This window comes from Dipodomys merriami, unplaced genomic scaffold (genome assembly GCF_024711535.1).
Source record: "Dipodomys merriami isolate MVZ:Mamm:240054 unplaced genomic scaffold, mDipMer1.0.p SCAF_18, whole genome shotgun sequence".
In the NCBI taxonomy this organism is placed as follows: Eukaryota; Metazoa; Chordata; class Mammalia; order Rodentia; family Heteromyidae; genus Dipodomys; species Dipodomys merriami.
In genome coordinates, this window is record NW_027203159.1 from 1,166,225 (window position 1) to 1,183,651 (window position 17,427).

Sequence of the window (17,427 nt, forward strand, 5' to 3'; positions counted from 1 at the left end):
ATTTTTATAAGAGGACTAATACCATTACAGTTTTTATGTATTCATTATACCAATATATCCAATTATATCAATATATGAAATGGAAGATGATATTCACAGGCAAACGTAAGAACAATGAATTATGATTTGTTCTCTATTGGGAAACAAATGTAGATTTTGATGTAATTATTGGAGTTTCTATATTCCAACATTATCATGTCTATGTGGATAGTGACATGGTGAATTCCAATAAGGACATAAACACCCGGCTTTGCTTCTGTATTCAAGATAAGGGCCACTAGAGATTGAATTGGTAGTAGAAGTTAAAATGAATTCATTTGGTTGAGTGAGCATCACAATATATTAATAAATGTAAAATGTAAATGAAACAATGAGAAATGGTTTGAACTCATGGTTTGTTCATAGAATGTTTCCTGCAAAGAAATAGAAAAAATATTATTTTACTTTCTGTGGAGAACACTAGAATATATATATTTGTACTTTGCATATAAACAAGAACTTCACTTGCAGGTCGAGAGATATTCAAAACCTAATGAGAGCACATCATCAGCTATTTTCAAAAAAATTCTTGCTTACTTCCACGTCCCTTTCCATTGAAATTTGATCGTTGTATACAAACCTCACAAATTACACTTGGACACTCTCTGCCTCAACACATTCAAACTTCATTGCACATTTGAAATATGACGCTAGCCAATCTGATACTTCAGCGATTATTTTCCAGTTCTTCAAAATTTACTCTGTCACCCATTCAGGCTCAGCCATATCTTGGCACAGTTTCTGAACGAGATTTCTTGTAATATAACCATGGATGTATCATGCATCCAGAAAAATAGGAAGAAAATCCATAGTGGTTTTACTATATAATGTTATTGCAATGAACTTACCACTCAATTTCAGTATTTGTGAACGGATGCATAAAAACAAACCACAAAGAGGGATTGTTTTATGAGATCTATCCTACCAAAAGATACATGCTTTATGGTAGGTTAGTAAAATATGAAGGGATACAATACAAATACCTTCAGGTACAGTTACAAGACATATTCTATGCCTCAAACAAATAAACGGCTTTTCCATTCTTATGTGTGGACAAAACAAATGCTATTGTGAAGTCACAATGACATTTTGGAGTGGTATCAGGTAAATATATCCAGCAGTTCAGAAAAATAATTAGCCTTTAAGACAAATATGCATGTCACCTTTCAGTATGAACATTGAAACATTGGACTTTAAAATGAACATAGAAAATTTCCATTAACTAAGGGTAACGTTCCTACATTAACACTGCTTTCTCAAATATGTATGGTTATGAGAATTATATGCCAGGGACATACCAACGTTTGGAAAATATCACTTGGATCGAGCTTAGGGATCAATCGAAGACACATGAAAAAATCCATGATAACCTGTTATTAATTTTGTCATGACTGAGCAAAATCAAGAATTGAAGGCAGGAAAAATACCCTCACTTTTCAATTACACAAAACATAGTAATGTGCCCAGCATCGACTTATAGGTGTTGAAACAGTGTAGGATAAAATGTACAACATTTTAGTTTGCACACACACAGACACAAAATTTGCATCTACAAATGGACAGGTAAAAGAGATATCTGATTACAGACATAAATCAGCTCACACACACATATAAATATATATAAATATACATATATATTTGCATATATATGTGTGTGTGTGTGTGTGTGTGTGTGTGTGTGTGTGTGTGTGTGTGTGTGCCTATAATGGCAAAGCTAGGGTTATATAAATCTTGAAGAGACAAATCAACAAGTAGCCTGGTCTCCTACACTGTCACAGATTCTCATGAATTTTCAGGTTCTTTACTCTTATCTACTGCTTAGATCCAGAGAAATTATAATTCCATAAGTAAGACATTTTTGCATAAGGGAAGAGTATTAGTAATCCCATTGGGTCACATTATGTGTTCTAATAACCAATGAAGTAAGGAAATATCACTGCCCCATTAAACATTACTCTAAAATTCATAGAGAAAATGCATGATATTATGAGAAGGGAGTGAATAAAATCTAACTGGCTCTTATGTGGAAGGAAAAAATTCAGAGATTTTGGAAATACCAGGGAGTATGGGACATTGTTGATGCATATTACATTACATTCCTGTCTTTGGTTATTGTTCTTGTTGGTCATTGGGATTGAACTTTGGGCTTGGGCATGGTCCCTGAGCTCTTCAGAGCTCAAATGTTCTACCACTTGAGCTAGAGAGACACTCCCAGTTTTTAGATGGTTAATTGTTGAGGAGAGTTTGACAAATATTCCTGAGATCTGATCCTCAGATTTCAGCCTGTTATAGGTCCCTAAGCAACCTGTAACAGGTTTCTTTTCTCTGTTATCCAGAGTGCGCTGAAGATTTTTGAGCGTCTTTGTTCCCAATATTCATGCACACGGCAGGTCTATGAGTAACCATGGTTTTCCTTAAGGAGAATGCTCTCTATACTATCGAATTCGAAGGAATTAATTCCAGAAATGAATCTGAAAAAAAAAATCTTTCACTTCATTAATCTATAATTACATCCTTATGTGTCAGACACGTGAGATGCAAGAATTAACATTATCACGTGGCCTGGCTCAAGTGTGGTTTTCTACCTCAGAATTGTTTCCCAAGACATATTCATTTTCCTCTGTATGACAGAGGATGAGAAACACCCTAACCCAAAGAATAAATATATTCTATTGATCAAACACTAAATTAATAGGTTCAGTTTGTAAACAGGATGAGTTTTAGTCCTCGCTATAATCTTCATGAATTAGCAAATTATCATCAGATAATTTATCTATTACTATTACTCATCCTCAGCAAAATCTTTACCATATAAACTGCCAATTCATCCTTCACATAATATTATAATATGTTTGACATACAACAGACAATTGAAGACAAATACTTAGTATTATTACTACCTTTCCACAGGAAGAATATATGAGGACTGACTGTGATGACAGGCTCACATAAATTCTCCTTGGTCTTACGTTGAATGCGTTTTTTTTTTTTTATTTTTCTAGACTGATCAGATGAGAAAATTCTTAACATTATCAATACATCTAGAATCTATTGTCTCAGTTATAAAAAGAAAGAGGTCTCATATCGGCAAGCAAGACTAATTACATGATTCAAAATTAAATAAAGGCTCATGAAGAATTCCAAGAAAAGCCAATTACTCTTCACTTTTTAATGTTTGCCATCTTACCATGTCAGAGAGCCTTGATGTTTTCAAATTCCAGAAAATCAAAAATATAATCTATTTTGTGACTCTAGAAGGACAAGTTCATTCTAGCAATTAAAATTCTTTCAACAATGTCATAACTACTCACAAAGAGATAGCATAACTTTTGTAGTTGCACAGCTAATTTTGAATTTCCAATCTATACCATACCAATGTATATTTATACTTCATACAGGAATGTGAAAGATGAAATCCATGTATGAGTTGCTGCTAAAATATACTTCTAAATACATTTTATTAATATGTATCTTTGCAAAGTGCAAATTGTAAATCATCTCAAGATCTCCTCATATATTTTATACTAATTTGTGGAGAAAATTTAAATCAGATAGACATTCGTATAATATTCTTTAATGAATTTCAGAAGGAAGACATGGTAACCCACCCGTAAGTCTGTACATTTATCAATTACCAGTGGAAGATACTTCCATTTACACTATCATAATTGATGTGATGAGTGAATCCTGAATTCATGAAAATGGTTATAAAAAGGTTGGCCCAACATAGTACTGTTATGTACGGCTTCCCGGATTTAAATTGATTATAACAGAATGAGAAGAACATTCAGATAAGCTAATTCTGATTTAAAGTAATTTGGGTGATTACAATCTTATTGGTCCTAGTGAAACTATACTTGACTTTTGCCACCAATTACAGAGAGCAATCCAAACTTCATTTGTAGTGAGCACAATATATGGGTATATGGAACAGAGTTTGTTATTCATTTATTCATTTATCCTATTTCTTTACTTTGAATTTTATCAGAAAATAGGACATCACAAGAAAATTATTTTCTTTACCTGTTGTTGCCAGATGATTTGCTTGTGCCCCAAACAAAACTTGGGCTAGGATCTTCCAAGGATTCTGCCAAAGGGAGAATTACATACTTGATTGAGGTGCTAGCTTAGATTGGCTCTAACATTATACATCGATAAAGAAAAACAGCAAGGTTGATGGCCTTAACAGCCTTCCAAGAAACTTTTAGCTGGATAATAAAGGTTGAAAAGAATGAGTCCTTAGCCATGTGCAAAAACATATCATTTAAATGTTTGACATGGTTTTTAATCAGTTAAGAATGCATATTATCATATATGTTATTGATATTAGCATACAAGACAATCCAAGTTGAACAAAGATTTTTAATTTCACTCCTAAAGGAAGAAAGCATACAACAGCACAAAGTAAGTTGAGATTCAATAATGGAAATTACAGAAAGTTCAACAAGCTTTTTACCTTTATCCCAGTCTTCTTCAGAGGAAACATATTGCCATGTACTTTCAGAACTCTTGTATTGTTTCTCGTTCCATATGATGTTATCTACAAACAAAGAGATAACTAACATCACAGAAGTATACAGGTGCAAAGGGCCTACATTGAGTTGGATTGTATTTTATTATCAGGCTTACCTACATCATCTTCAAGAGAAGTTTTGTCCATACAAGTTGCAATATGTTCAGTGAGTTGATCTCGTGGTACCAGGTGGCGAGCATTAAAGGGACAAGTAGCCAATTTGGCAGCAATATCAGGATGATTCTGTATGACAAAAGTTTAAATATGAAGAAACATTTTCAAATTTTCTCTTTTTAGATTACTTTGTGCAGGATATCAACCACGGGCTTGACAACACAGTATAAGTACTGTGCTAGTACTTCCTTTTTTAATACACATTTTTTATTGTAAAGTTATTTTACACAGGGATTAGAGTTATATGAATAAGGTAATGAGTTCATTTTCTATAGGGCAGTGTTACTCCCTCCTGTGTTTTTCCCCTAAGACCTCTTACCTCCCCATCTACCCAACTCCTTCCTTCTACTGCTACTTGCCATGCACCAAATTTGTAAAGTTCATTTTCAACATAGTGTCTCATATATTTCATTGTTAAAATGGATCAACCTGTATGCCAAAGCAGTATGGAGTTCCTCAAAAGACTCCACATAAAGCTCCTGTATTACCCAACAATCCCACTTTTGTGCATTTACCAAATGATCACTTACAAGACCAGACCAAAACTGCCACCATTATTTTCCATAGCTAAGGTTTGGAACAACCCCAGAAGCTCCTCAGTAGATGAATGGATTAAGAAAATGTGGTGAATATATACAAAATGGAATTGTATACCTCCATCAGAAAGAATGATATTGCTCAATATTTTGGAAATGGAAAGACTCAGAAAATATTATATTGATTGAAGTAAGCCAGGCCCAAAGAAACATAGGTCCATTGTTTCCCTTATTTCGAATAACTAGTGTATATTTAGGACAAGCAGAAATGTTCAAAAGCGATGTACATAGGATCATAAAAAATGAACTTTACAATTAAAAAGGAGGGTTAAGGCAAGGGTGGTATGTAGTTGCGGAGGTGGAAAGGAGGGGATGGTATTGGTAAAATAATGTAGGAGGCAAAACTGCTCGATGACACCATCAGAAAAATGAAATGCCCTTGTTAGGAAATGGAAAGACAAAAAAATTATATTAAGTGAGTAAGACAGGCCCCAAGAAAGATAAGTCCCATAGTTTCTTTTTTCTAATAAATAGTATATGTCTGAGACAAGCAGAAAAGTTCAGAGATGATGATAAGAGAAATGAACCCCAAGATAATTACAGAAGTGTTTTTTTCTGTCCTGCTATTGTTGTAATATATTTGTAAGGTACTGCATGATTTTTTTGTTTCTTTTTATGTACCTAACCTCCACCCCCCGTTATAACCTCTGTATGTCAGAAGACCTGAGGAAGATGGTGGAAGAGAAGCTGGAGGATAAACAAGTTCTCACACAGAAAGCAGTTTTAGTGTTCCAGTGACCAGTCCTAGGCTACAGAATCACACCTATTGTGCCATCACAGTACAGAGAGTTTGGCCAGAGAGGGAAAGTCCAGCCAGGAGACAGATCTGAGCACTTGCTGGTAGCTGCAGCTGCAGTGGCTGCGGTGGAGATGGTGGCCGTGGCCATCACACCAATAAACAAGTTCTGGAATATGGGCACCAGCTGCTTTGGGCCAGTGGATTCTACTCACCACCAGTAAGAACCGAAAAGGAGCAGAAATCTTCATCCTGAAGATCACAGACCAAGGACTGCACAGGAACCAAGAGTCTGGCATGAAGACAACCATGACATCATCCTCACTCCTCTCAGAGAACCTGTGAGAAGGCTGTCACTCCCCCCCACAGCAGAGATCTCCATCTTTGATACTGACAAAGGCCTTGCCAAGCAGTTAGCTCCAACTCAGGTCTTATAAGAATACAAAAACTGCCATTTAGCAGGTCCCAGGAACCGATCTGTCCTGCCCGGCTCATTTCCCCTCAAATGAAAATCAGCCTGCCCAGGCAGAGGGTGCTTCACTCCCAGAAGACTGTCTTTCTTCACTGGGTAAACAGAAACAGATTCTGCAGTCCCAACAACAGCCTAGCAAACAACTGAAACTCAGTAAACATAAACCATGAAAATGGCTCCAGGTTTGGCTCTGTGAGTTTTTCAGGAGCTAGCCCCTCAGGGAAAAGCTACTGATTGCTGAAAAGTCTCAACCCTACCTAGAACCTGGCCATATCATATCAACTCCACGTTAGAGGAAACAGCCATCTCCCTTTTGTGTAGTACTCAAAGCAGATCTCCCTCTCTCTGAACAAGCTTGGGGAAAGAATAAAAAAAATCCTGGACAATGCAGAGCATTTTTTTGCCTGCTCTAACAAACTAACTTAAGAAACCAATCAAACAGCAGGAAAAACAAACACCAGAAGGAGACCAGTGACTCCACTAGGAGCCTGGTTACGGACACAGGGAGATACAAGATCTTCCTCCCACTCAAAAAAAAATATCACAAAACTGTTTTTTCTACCATGTTTCATTTTTATTTTTTAAAAAATGTTTTCTATTATTTTTTCTCTCATAATTTGTATTTTAGCTGTATATGTGTGCTTGTGGGCTTTTTTTTGTAATCTCTTTTTATATTTTGGACATTTTTTTTTCCTTTTTATTTCTTCTTTTCTCTTTCTTTTTTACATAACATAATTGCTTATTCCCAGACATATACATGTTCTGTTTATCATGAGCTATATATCTGTCATCGATTATTAGACCTTATCCCCCATCGTGTACATACTTAACCAAGAAATCTATTACTCAATTCACAACCTCTTAAGCTTAACTTTTTAATAGTAGTGTTTAACTCTTTACACCTATATAACTTTCACATACTCCAATTTTAAGAATATTTTTTAGTTCCTCATGTTCCTTTTCATTTCTCCCGTCCTCTCATCCTATTCTTTTTTTCTATTACTTTATACTTTTTTCTATTACTTTATACTTACATAATTTGAACTGTATCATTTCTTAAATATAAATTTTTGTTTTTCCATTTTTTCCTATTTTTTTTTTTAATCTCGCTGCTCTCACTCTGTCCAATCCATTTCCCCACTGAGATTAGGATTCCTTTAACCTCACTCTCCTTTTACCTCTCCACTTCCCTCTAATTGTATTTTTCCCCACAATTATCCCTAAACCTAATAATTTCTGGTTTGCTGAATCTCTCTTTGGTCTTCTTAGTTCTTTAGTCCATAGTTGTTTGATGTTGAATAGATTGTATCTCTTGAACTAGATTGTATCTGCAGCCATTTTGACTGTGCAACTACAGGACTTTGGTAGATACTGTGCAACTACAGGACTTTGGAAGATGCTTGCCTTAAAATAGTGCTCTGCAAGAAAATTGTTACTTTCATACAAAATGGGCAGAAAAATCGCTAACCCCCCCCCCCAAAATGGCAATTCCGGGTAACTCAAATCCCACTCATGATAATCAGCTGACAAAACATTTAATGAATAATACAGAAGAGAGATCCCTAAAAGCTCTACAATCACTGCCATAAATGTGGTGAATGAAAAGACTGAAAACCTGCAAAGGACTCGGTAAGATAAGGAGCAAGAGGAAGCAAACCAGGATTACTACAGGAATCTCCAGAGTGTTAGAAAGCCACTCAAAATTTAACACAGGAATTGCATGAGCAGGCTGGGAACAGTCAAATAATAATACAGGAATTATATGAGCAGGCTGAGAACAGTCCAAGAGAAAGGAATGGCATGGACAGTTGAGAACATCAAAGAGAAAGACAGGAATTGTGTGAGCAGGTTGAGGACACCCAAAGAGAAACACAGGAAGTGTGAGCTTGAGAAAGCTAATCAAAGAGTAATACAGAAATTGGATGAGCAGGATGAGAATAGACAAAGATCAATAGAGGCATTCATGGAATCCATAAACAAACAACTGAAGGATTGCAGGCAGACTACAAAGGGAACACTAAATGAAGCTCGACAGGATGAATATAAGTCCAAGAAAACCATAACCAATCAACTAAGTGTTTTGAGTATAAACAGTGTCCCCAAATTAAGAAAGTAAAGAAGTTCATACAGGATCAAAAATTTAACTGCAACAGAGAATTGGAAGCCACCAAAATCGACCAATTAGAAGAAAAGTCAATATAAACAGAGTAGAAAAACTGGACAGTAGGTTACACCATGCAGAAGAATGAATCTCAGGGATTGAAGACAGCCTAGATAACAGAGAGAAAAACACACAACTAACCAAGACGAATCCAAGAAACATGATAGAGCTATTCCATATTTGGAAGACACCACCAGAAGGTTTAATCTGAGGACAATAGGTGTACAGGAACACCTAGAGACAGAAGTTAATGGTCTAAGAAATTTGTTTAACAGGATCCTAGCAGAGAACTTCCCTAACATGCAAAAAGATAGGCCTATTTAGATACAAGAAACTTAGAACCCCAAATAGACCAGACCAGAACAGGATATCACACTGTCACATTATAATCTGCACAGACCAAGGAGACCAAGGAGAAAATTCAGACCAAGGAGAAAATCCTTGAAGATATCAAGGAGAAAAGATAAATCACCCATAAAGGGACCCAATTAGAATAACCTCAGCTTTCTCAGCAGAGACAATTAAACCAAGAGGAGCCTGGAATTATGTATTCCATGCCCTAAAATTAAAGAACTACCAACCAAGAATACTGTACCCAGTCAAACTCTCCTTCATAACCAAAGGTCAATTAAAAATCTCCCATAGCAAAGAAAAAGTGAAACAATAGATCTCAACCAAACCATCCCTACAAAAGATACTTAAAGATGTACTACCCATAGAAAACCAACAAGACCAAAATGAAGTCTAAAGAAACTGCACCCAAACTGAGAATCCAAGAACAATAAGAAGAACCCAGTTATTGCAGCCCCCAAGAAGTTGGAAAATTTGGCAGGAACTACCAAACACCTTTTAATCCTAACTCTCAATATCAATGGACTTAACTCTCCAATTAAGGGACATAAACAAATTATTTGAATTAAAGAAAATTATTTATTTATTTTTGCTAGTCCTGGGGCTTGAACTCAGAGCCCATGCACTGTTCCTGAGTTGTTTTGCTAAAGGTTATCTCTCTACCGTTTGAGCCACAGCACGATTTCTGGCATTTACAGGTATGTGGTACTGAAGAATTGAACCCAGGGCTTCATGCATTCTAGGCAAGTACTTCACCACGTAGCCACAGTGCCAGGAGTAGTTGAATTAAAAAGCAGGAATCTTGTATCTGTTGCCTTCAGGAGTCACAACTTGCCCATAAGTCCAAACATATTTTGAAAGTGAAAGGCTGGAATAAAATCTACCAAGCAAAGAGCCCCCATTAACAGGTGGAAATTTCAATACTTATATTGATAAAATAGATTTCAAATTAAAATTAGTGAGGATCAATAAAGAAGGTTCTACATACTAATTAAGAGATCTCTCCTTCAGGAGGATATTAACATTCTAAATATCTATTCGTCAAATAACAGAGCACCAAATTTATCCAAGAAACACTACTTTCCCTCAAGTCTCACATAGATCCAAAGACATTAATTCCTGGGGACTTTAACACAGCACTATCCCCACTATCTATCTATCTATCTATCTATCTATCTATCTATCTATCTATCTATCTATCTATCTATCTATCTATCTATCTATCTATCTATCTATCTATCTATCTATCTATCTATCTATCTATCTATCTATCTATATCAACTTGGCAAAAACTCAACAGAGAAACTGCCAATCTAAAGAACTGCATAGATCAACTAAATTTAAAAGGTATCTACTGAATATTTCACACACCAGCACTAGAATTCACATTTTTCTCAAGCAGATGGGGCTTTTTCAAAAACAGACTCCATTTTAGGTCACAAAGCAAACTTCTCCAGATTCAGAAACACTGAAATTATGCCCTGCATTCTCTCAGACCACAAGAACTCAACACCAAAAGCCACCAAAGAAAGTCCGGTAATACATGGGGGCTGAACAACACACTCTTGAACCACCGGTGGCTCATGGAAGAGATTAGAAAGGAAATTCAAATGTTCATGTTTATAGCTCTTAGTTCTTACATCAACAAATTGGAGAGATCTAAAACCAATAATTGAATGAGACATATGAACCTCCTTGAAAAAGAGCAGAAAGATAAACCCCAATCCAGTAGATAGAAAAAAAACTTAAATTAAATCAGAATTAAATGAATTAGAATCCAAACAAAACAAAACAAAACAATAGAAACACTCCATAAAACAAACAGTTGGTTCTTCGGAAAAAATTAACAAAACTGACAGACCCTTTGCAAATCTCAGAAAAAGAAGATAACACACCAAAATAAATTAACTCAGAGTTGAGAATGGAAATATCACCACAGAAACAATCACGATTCAGAACATTATAAGGGAATACTTCTCAAACTGTTATGCTACTATCTTTGAGAACTTGGCAGAAATGAACCTTCTCCTAGCAAATATCGACATACTGGAACTAAAACAACATGAGTTAAAACATGTTAACCTGCCCATATCAAGCACTGAAATAGAAACAGCAATAAGAGACCTCCCATGTAGGAAAATCCCAGGACTGAATAGATTTCCAGAAGAATTCTACAAGGCCTTCAAAGGACTATTTACACCAATACTCCTCCAATTCTTCAATGAATTTGGAAGGGAATGTACACTACCAAACTCTTTCTATGAAGCCATCATAAACCTCATCTCAAAACCAGGCAGGAACTCATCAAAGAAAGAGAACTAGGGACCCATTTCTTTGATGAATATCGATGCAAAATTTCTCAACAAAATTTTGGTCAATCAACTTCAACAATTCATCCAAAAATCATACACGATGATCAATCAGCATTCCTGAAAAGGAATACTTAGCTGGTTCAATATATGCCAATCAATTAATATAATTCATCACATAAAAAAGACCAAGGATAAGGATGGTTATCTCAATAGATCCACAAATAGCATTTGACAAGATCCAACACTCCTTTATAATGAAGGCTCTGGAAATCTAGGAATCCATGGAACATTCCTCAAAACAATAAAGGCTCATTATTGTACTCAATGGTGAAAAATTAAAGCCATTTCTTCTAACTTCAGGAAGGAGACAAGGATGCCCACTCTCTCCACTTTTCTTCAATTCAATGCTAGAATGACTAACTATAGCAATAAGACAAGATGCAAATACTAAGGGGATCCAAATTGGATAAAATGAAGTAAAACTCTCCTTCTTTGCAGAAGACATGATCTTGTATTTTAAAAAATCACATGGACTCCACTCCCAAATTACTTGAGCTGATTCAAACTTTGGCAAAGTAGCAGGTTATAAAATTAAACTTAAAATCAATGACTTTTCTGTATGGCAACAATGAGAAGAGAGCAGCTGAAATAAGGAAAGCAACTCCATTCTTAGTAGCCACACAAAAAATAAAATATCTAGGAATTAACCAAAGAAGTGAAAGAAATCTATGATGAAAACATTAAAAATCTGAAAGAGAAAATCAACATAGATCTTAGAATGGGGAAAATCCTCCCATGTTCCTGGATTGGAAGGATCAACATCGTGGAAATGGGAATACTTCCCAAACCTACCTATAAATTCAATGGGATAGCTATCAATATTCCAGCCTCATTCTTTAAGGAATTAGAAGAAACAATCCAATATTTTATATGGAACAATAAGAAACCATGAATAGCAAAAACAATTCTTAACAGAACAGTGCTGGAGGAATATCAATACCAAATTTGAAACTCTACTACAAAGCCATCGTAGTCAAAACAGCTTGATAGTGGCACAAAAAGAGGACCAATGGAATAGAATTGAATACCCAAAAACCACAGACCAATTGCCACAGAATCTTTGATAAGGGACCTAAAAAAATGAAATGGAATGATAGCTTTTTCAGTAAATGGTTCTGGCAAAATTGGTTAATCACCTGTAGAAAACTAAAGCTAGACCCTTATATATCACCCTGCAACAGAATCAACTCCAAATGGAGCAGACACCCTGCGAACATTACAGGATGTAATAGGAGAAACCTTTGGTCACCTTGGCCCAGGCCGAAATTTTTTTAATAGAGACTCAGAAACACAAGAATTCAAAGAAAGTTTGGACAAATGGGGTTGCATGAAGCTGCACTGTTCTGCAAGGCAAAGGACATACAAAGCAAGATCAATAGAAAGCCCAAGCATTGGGAAAAGATCTTCACTAAGAGTCTCATATATATAATATACTTGAAACTGTAAAAATGAAATCCCACAACAAATAATCCTCAAAGAAACAACTGCCAATTAAGTAAGTGCACTAAAGACTGAAAAAGAAACTTCTCTGAAGGAAAAAAATATAATGGCAAATAGACACATGAAGATATGCTCAACCTCTCTAGCCATAAAAGAAATGCAAATCAAAACAACATTGAGATTGCCCCTCACCCCAGACTCCACACAGAGTTCCCCTATGACCCAGCAATCCCACTTTTGGGCATTTACCCACATGATCACAAAAGAGACCATACTAAAACTACAAGTACAGCTATGTTCACTGCAGCATTATTTACCATAACTAAGATATGGAACCCACCCAGATGCCCCTCAGTAAATGAATGGATCAAAAAAAATGTAGTATATATACACAAAGGAATTCTATGCCTCCATCATAAAGAATGGCATTGCCCCATTTGTTAGCAAATGGAAAGACTTGGAAAAAATTACATTAAGTGAAGTATGCCAGGCCCAAAGAAACATAGGTCTCATAGTTTCCTTTATTACCAATAACTGGTATATATCTGGGACAAGCAGCAAAGGTCAGATAAGATGATAAATTGAAATGAACCCAAGATAGTGACATAGGTGTTTTTTTCTTCCTTGCTATTGTTTCTAGCATATTTATAAGGGACCATGGGATTTTTGTTTTTGTTTTGTATGTCCCTCCCCCATGGCATAACCCCTGTTTGCACTGTATTTGGTGTTAGTATGATTTAGGGAGGGGAAGGGAAATAACAACATGTTTAAATAGGGATACAAATCGATCTATTGCAACAATGAGATGTACAAGACGTTATTTTGAAAAACGAACTTTACAATTTAGGCAGAGGTGAGGATTGGGGTAAGGGAGTGTAGTTGAAGAGTTGGGAGGGACAGGATGGTAGGGGAAAAACAAAGGAGGAGGCAACAATTTTGGATAAAAATACACTCATTAATTGTAATCCCTCTGTACATATTTTCACAGTAAAATTTATTTTAAAAGTACACTATGTCAAAAATGAACATTATAATTTAAGCAGTGTGGGAGGGGAATGTAGTTCTCGAGACGGGGGTAGGGATGGCAGGGGAAAGTCAAAGGAGGAGGCAAAAATGCTTGATAAGAATAGTACTCATTATCTTCCTCCTGTAACTGTAACCACTGTACAGTATTTTATAATAAAAACCTTATTTAAAAAGATGTTAAATGAAATAAACAATAAGATAAAGATACAAGTGTTTTTTTTTGTTTTTGTTTTTCATTCTTGTTATAATTTTTAAGGTATTTGTTATGAACAATGTGATTTTTTTCCTTTGGTGTGTTCCTCCCCCTGGTCTAACCCCTGTGTTCAACTGCATTTGATTCTAGTGCACTGCATCATGTATATACATTTATCTAATTTGGGGAGGGGAAGGAAAAAAAAAACTAGTGCATCCTTTTGCACAGGCTAGACTTCTACAAATTTCACCTTAGCACTTCTTCTATTCTCATTTGATCGGGGAGATAATAAGGTTTATGACTTTCCTGCCTGGGATGGCATTAAAAAATGATACAGTGATATCAAACTCTCACGTTAATAGTATTTCTTTCATGAGGAAACTGTGCCAAGATCCATAAATTGTATATGGAAGTTTAGAAGCGTATATATGTGCTCAATTTTGGCCTATGTTTACTCAAATATAGGTTATTTATATGCAACTTACAAATGCATAGATAAAGTGATTCACAATATATTTGAAAATATCCAAAATGGAGGGTCATCACATGTGTCTTCTTTGCAAACAAAATAGCATATACTATGCCTCTCCTACAGCTCTGGAACTTATTGTAGCATTTCATATTAAGAAATTTTTGGTGAAAAGAAATTTTGTAATAAATACCCTCAATATAGAAAAGAGACACAATGCATTTCCCATGTTTTGTTTATAACCATGGCATGAAAAGTACAGATGATAATACAGGCCATATGATAATACAGTGGGTGTTTTAATGAAATAATGTTTAAGAATACCATTAATTTACATTTTGGCCATTAGGCAATGGGGAGGAAAAGGCAACCACCTATAATGTTTGTGAAATATGGCACACACGGTTTGACATAATTGCCCACACAAAAGATCTTGCCTTTGTTCTGCTTTGAATAGGGATCTAGAAATACATCTCTAGAAATAAACAAGTTGGACTATGATTGTCTTCCTTTCCATTACATGCTGCAGAGATTTCAGAAGAAATACAAAAATCTCACTATGACATTTATGCCCACAGTCTCTCTCATATTTTCTCATACATTTCCCACAATTTATTATAAAATATACTCAAATTTATCCATGAACTAAAGAAATTATGTAATATCAACATGTTCCAATGAAACATTACCTCTTTACATTTCACAAGATGGTATGGGAACCTGCATGATCTGATTTTGTGATTTTTATCATAGGGACACTGCAATAACCTCTCAGGATCCACCGATTCCTCTGAAAGAGAACAAACACCTCGGGAAAATCAATATATTGGGGAACATGCAAGTCTTCAATGTTGTTTCCATTATTAACTCTATCTTAACTCTGGAATACCTATTTGGGGAATTCAAAATATGACAGAGTATCACTCTGAAATTTAACTTCTGATGTACTGTCAGTTCCTATTAGGTAGTTCTTAATTTTTTTATGAAAAATATTTATTCGTTATTGATTCTATAATTTATTCTAAGTATTGATTGGAGTCAAATGGAACTCTTAGCTTGTTTTATCTTCTGAGATCATACATCCATAGAGCATCCCTGATTTAATTGCTGTCTTACATTTAAATCTAGAATGTGCAAATATTTTACATAATTTTTCACCTTTCAATCTAGCACATCAAAATTCAAAGTTATAATTATCAAAATGTCTAAAGTTTCAGATTCAATCAGGACGAATCCTACTATCCTATTCTCTCAGTTCCTGTCAATATACTTTCTGTGATTCCAAACAAGAAAAAAAAATAATTTCCCCAAATAAATGCGTAAACATGTTTACCTTTTTCCATTGTGACAGTCAGATAAATATCAGCAAGTCCTGAGGATGAGAAAAATTCTCTGAGAGAAAAAATGACTAAATACTTCAAAACCGCAAGTATTAAATGTTGGGATTTTGTCAGCGATATGAGAAACTGGGTACAACCTATTCATCTCTAATAATTTTTGTTGCTAGACACACTTGAAATATATTGATATCTGTCTACTTCACAAAACATGGTCACTTATAACAAGCTATAGAAATGTGTAACTTTTTTGGCGGGGGAGAGGGGGGAGGAACGAGATGAAGGCGGGGGATGTCCTGACATGGGGCCTGTACTCTGGGTCTGGGCGCTGTCCCTCAGCTCTACAGCTCAAGACTAGCGCTCTACCACTTGAACCACAGCGCCACTTCCAGCTTTTTTCTTTCTTTTTGCATATGTGGTGCTGAGGAATCGAAGCCAGGGCCTTAATGCATGCAAGGCAAGCACTCTACCACTAAACCGCCTTCTCAGCCCCAGAAATGTGTAACTTTTGAGCTCAAAAAAGTTCATATTTTTCAGGCATTTTTCTTCATTATACCAAAACGGAGGTGATGCATCATGACAACTTTTAAGCGAATGTGTTAAAGGTTTTCTAAATTATTGATGTCTGAATTAACAAATTCCATATTCCATCTTTCAAATATCTAATACCTATTGAAAATATGCACTTATATAGATATAGATATATCGTTATTCCTATTCAGATTGTAAGATCAGTATGGACTATTATTCAGATAACTGCTTCTTAGAGAGGTTATGTATCACAAAGCAAAGAAATCATTGAGACATGTTAGAGTCAAATTAGAGATGGGTGCTGTCGTTCAAGAGGTAGTAAATTTCTGGAGTACAGTGTCTAGTGGCCATGAAGCAGAGCCAGAAGACATTAAACCTCTGATTACTTTGACGCACATAAAAGTGACGGGAATAAAAGTAAATTTCAAATTCCCAGAATGAAAATAGGTATTTTCTGAAGTCTAAGGAAGTAAAGAATTTTCATTATTTTACCAATGAAACAACACTGCCTCATTAGAGAAAATTATAAGAACTACATTTGGGATGTCAGCGAGAAATGTCCCAGTCACATACGTGAGGCAAAATGATAATTTACATGTCTAAGAGGTAAAAGTAGGAAAAAAGGGCAAGGGACTATTACCTGTCTCCTTCAGTTAACTGGATTCACCAATCAAGTCAGGATCTCTTCCCCTCACGACAGACGATGTCCTACTCCTTAGGTTTTCCACAGCAACAGCTACTTCTGTATAATGACTTCTCTGCATGGGGCCACCGCTATTGTGATGTAGCTCATAAATCTCACTTCCGTTTAACCAACTGACAGAACTCAGCCATACTTCCGCATATGACAACGGAAGTGCTGACTTCCGGCTTGAACCCGGAAGACAAAGTCCCATTTCTTTTTGGTATGCTTTGTGGACTCCAATTCAGTTTAATAGAAATGTGTAAGTATTCAGTAGAGCAATAATGTGAATGTATGTGTCAGACTTTTGATCTACACATCAACTACTGGTTCTA

At 35.6% G+C, this 17,427-nt stretch overlaps 1 protein-coding gene across 1 annotated transcript; it reads right to left on the reverse strand.

Annotated features, from left to right (window-relative positions):
* Positions 1–209: 209 nt before the first annotated feature.
* LOC138829940 (gametocyte-specific factor 1-like) lies at positions 210–17,118 on the reverse strand. The gene is made up of 7 exons (XM_070026442.1): positions 17,051–17,118; positions 15,876–15,914; positions 15,232–15,332; positions 4,669–4,795; positions 4,496–4,579; positions 4,063–4,126; positions 210–413 (listed from the first exon to the last, which is right to left on the reverse strand). Exons 2-7 carry the CDS (start codon positions 15,883–15,885, stop codon positions 389–391), a joined length of 411 nt encoding a protein of 136 aa, XP_069882543.1. The 5' UTR covers positions 15,886–15,914; positions 17,051–17,118; the 3' UTR covers positions 210–388.
* Between the last annotated feature and the right edge of the window lie 309 nt (positions 17,119–17,427).

Bases quoted from the DNA above. Each gene is read 5' to 3' on its own strand.
- LOC138829940 (XM_070026442.1), bottom strand. The intron at 4,796-15,231 runs GTAATGTTTCAT...TTTGTCATACAG, and splicing joins ATCTTGTGAAATGTAAAGAG to AATCATCCTGATATTGCTGC. The intron at 414-4,062 runs GTAAAGAAAATA...ATTTCTTTGCAG, and splicing joins AAATCATCTGGCAACAACAG to GAAACATTCTATGAACAAAC.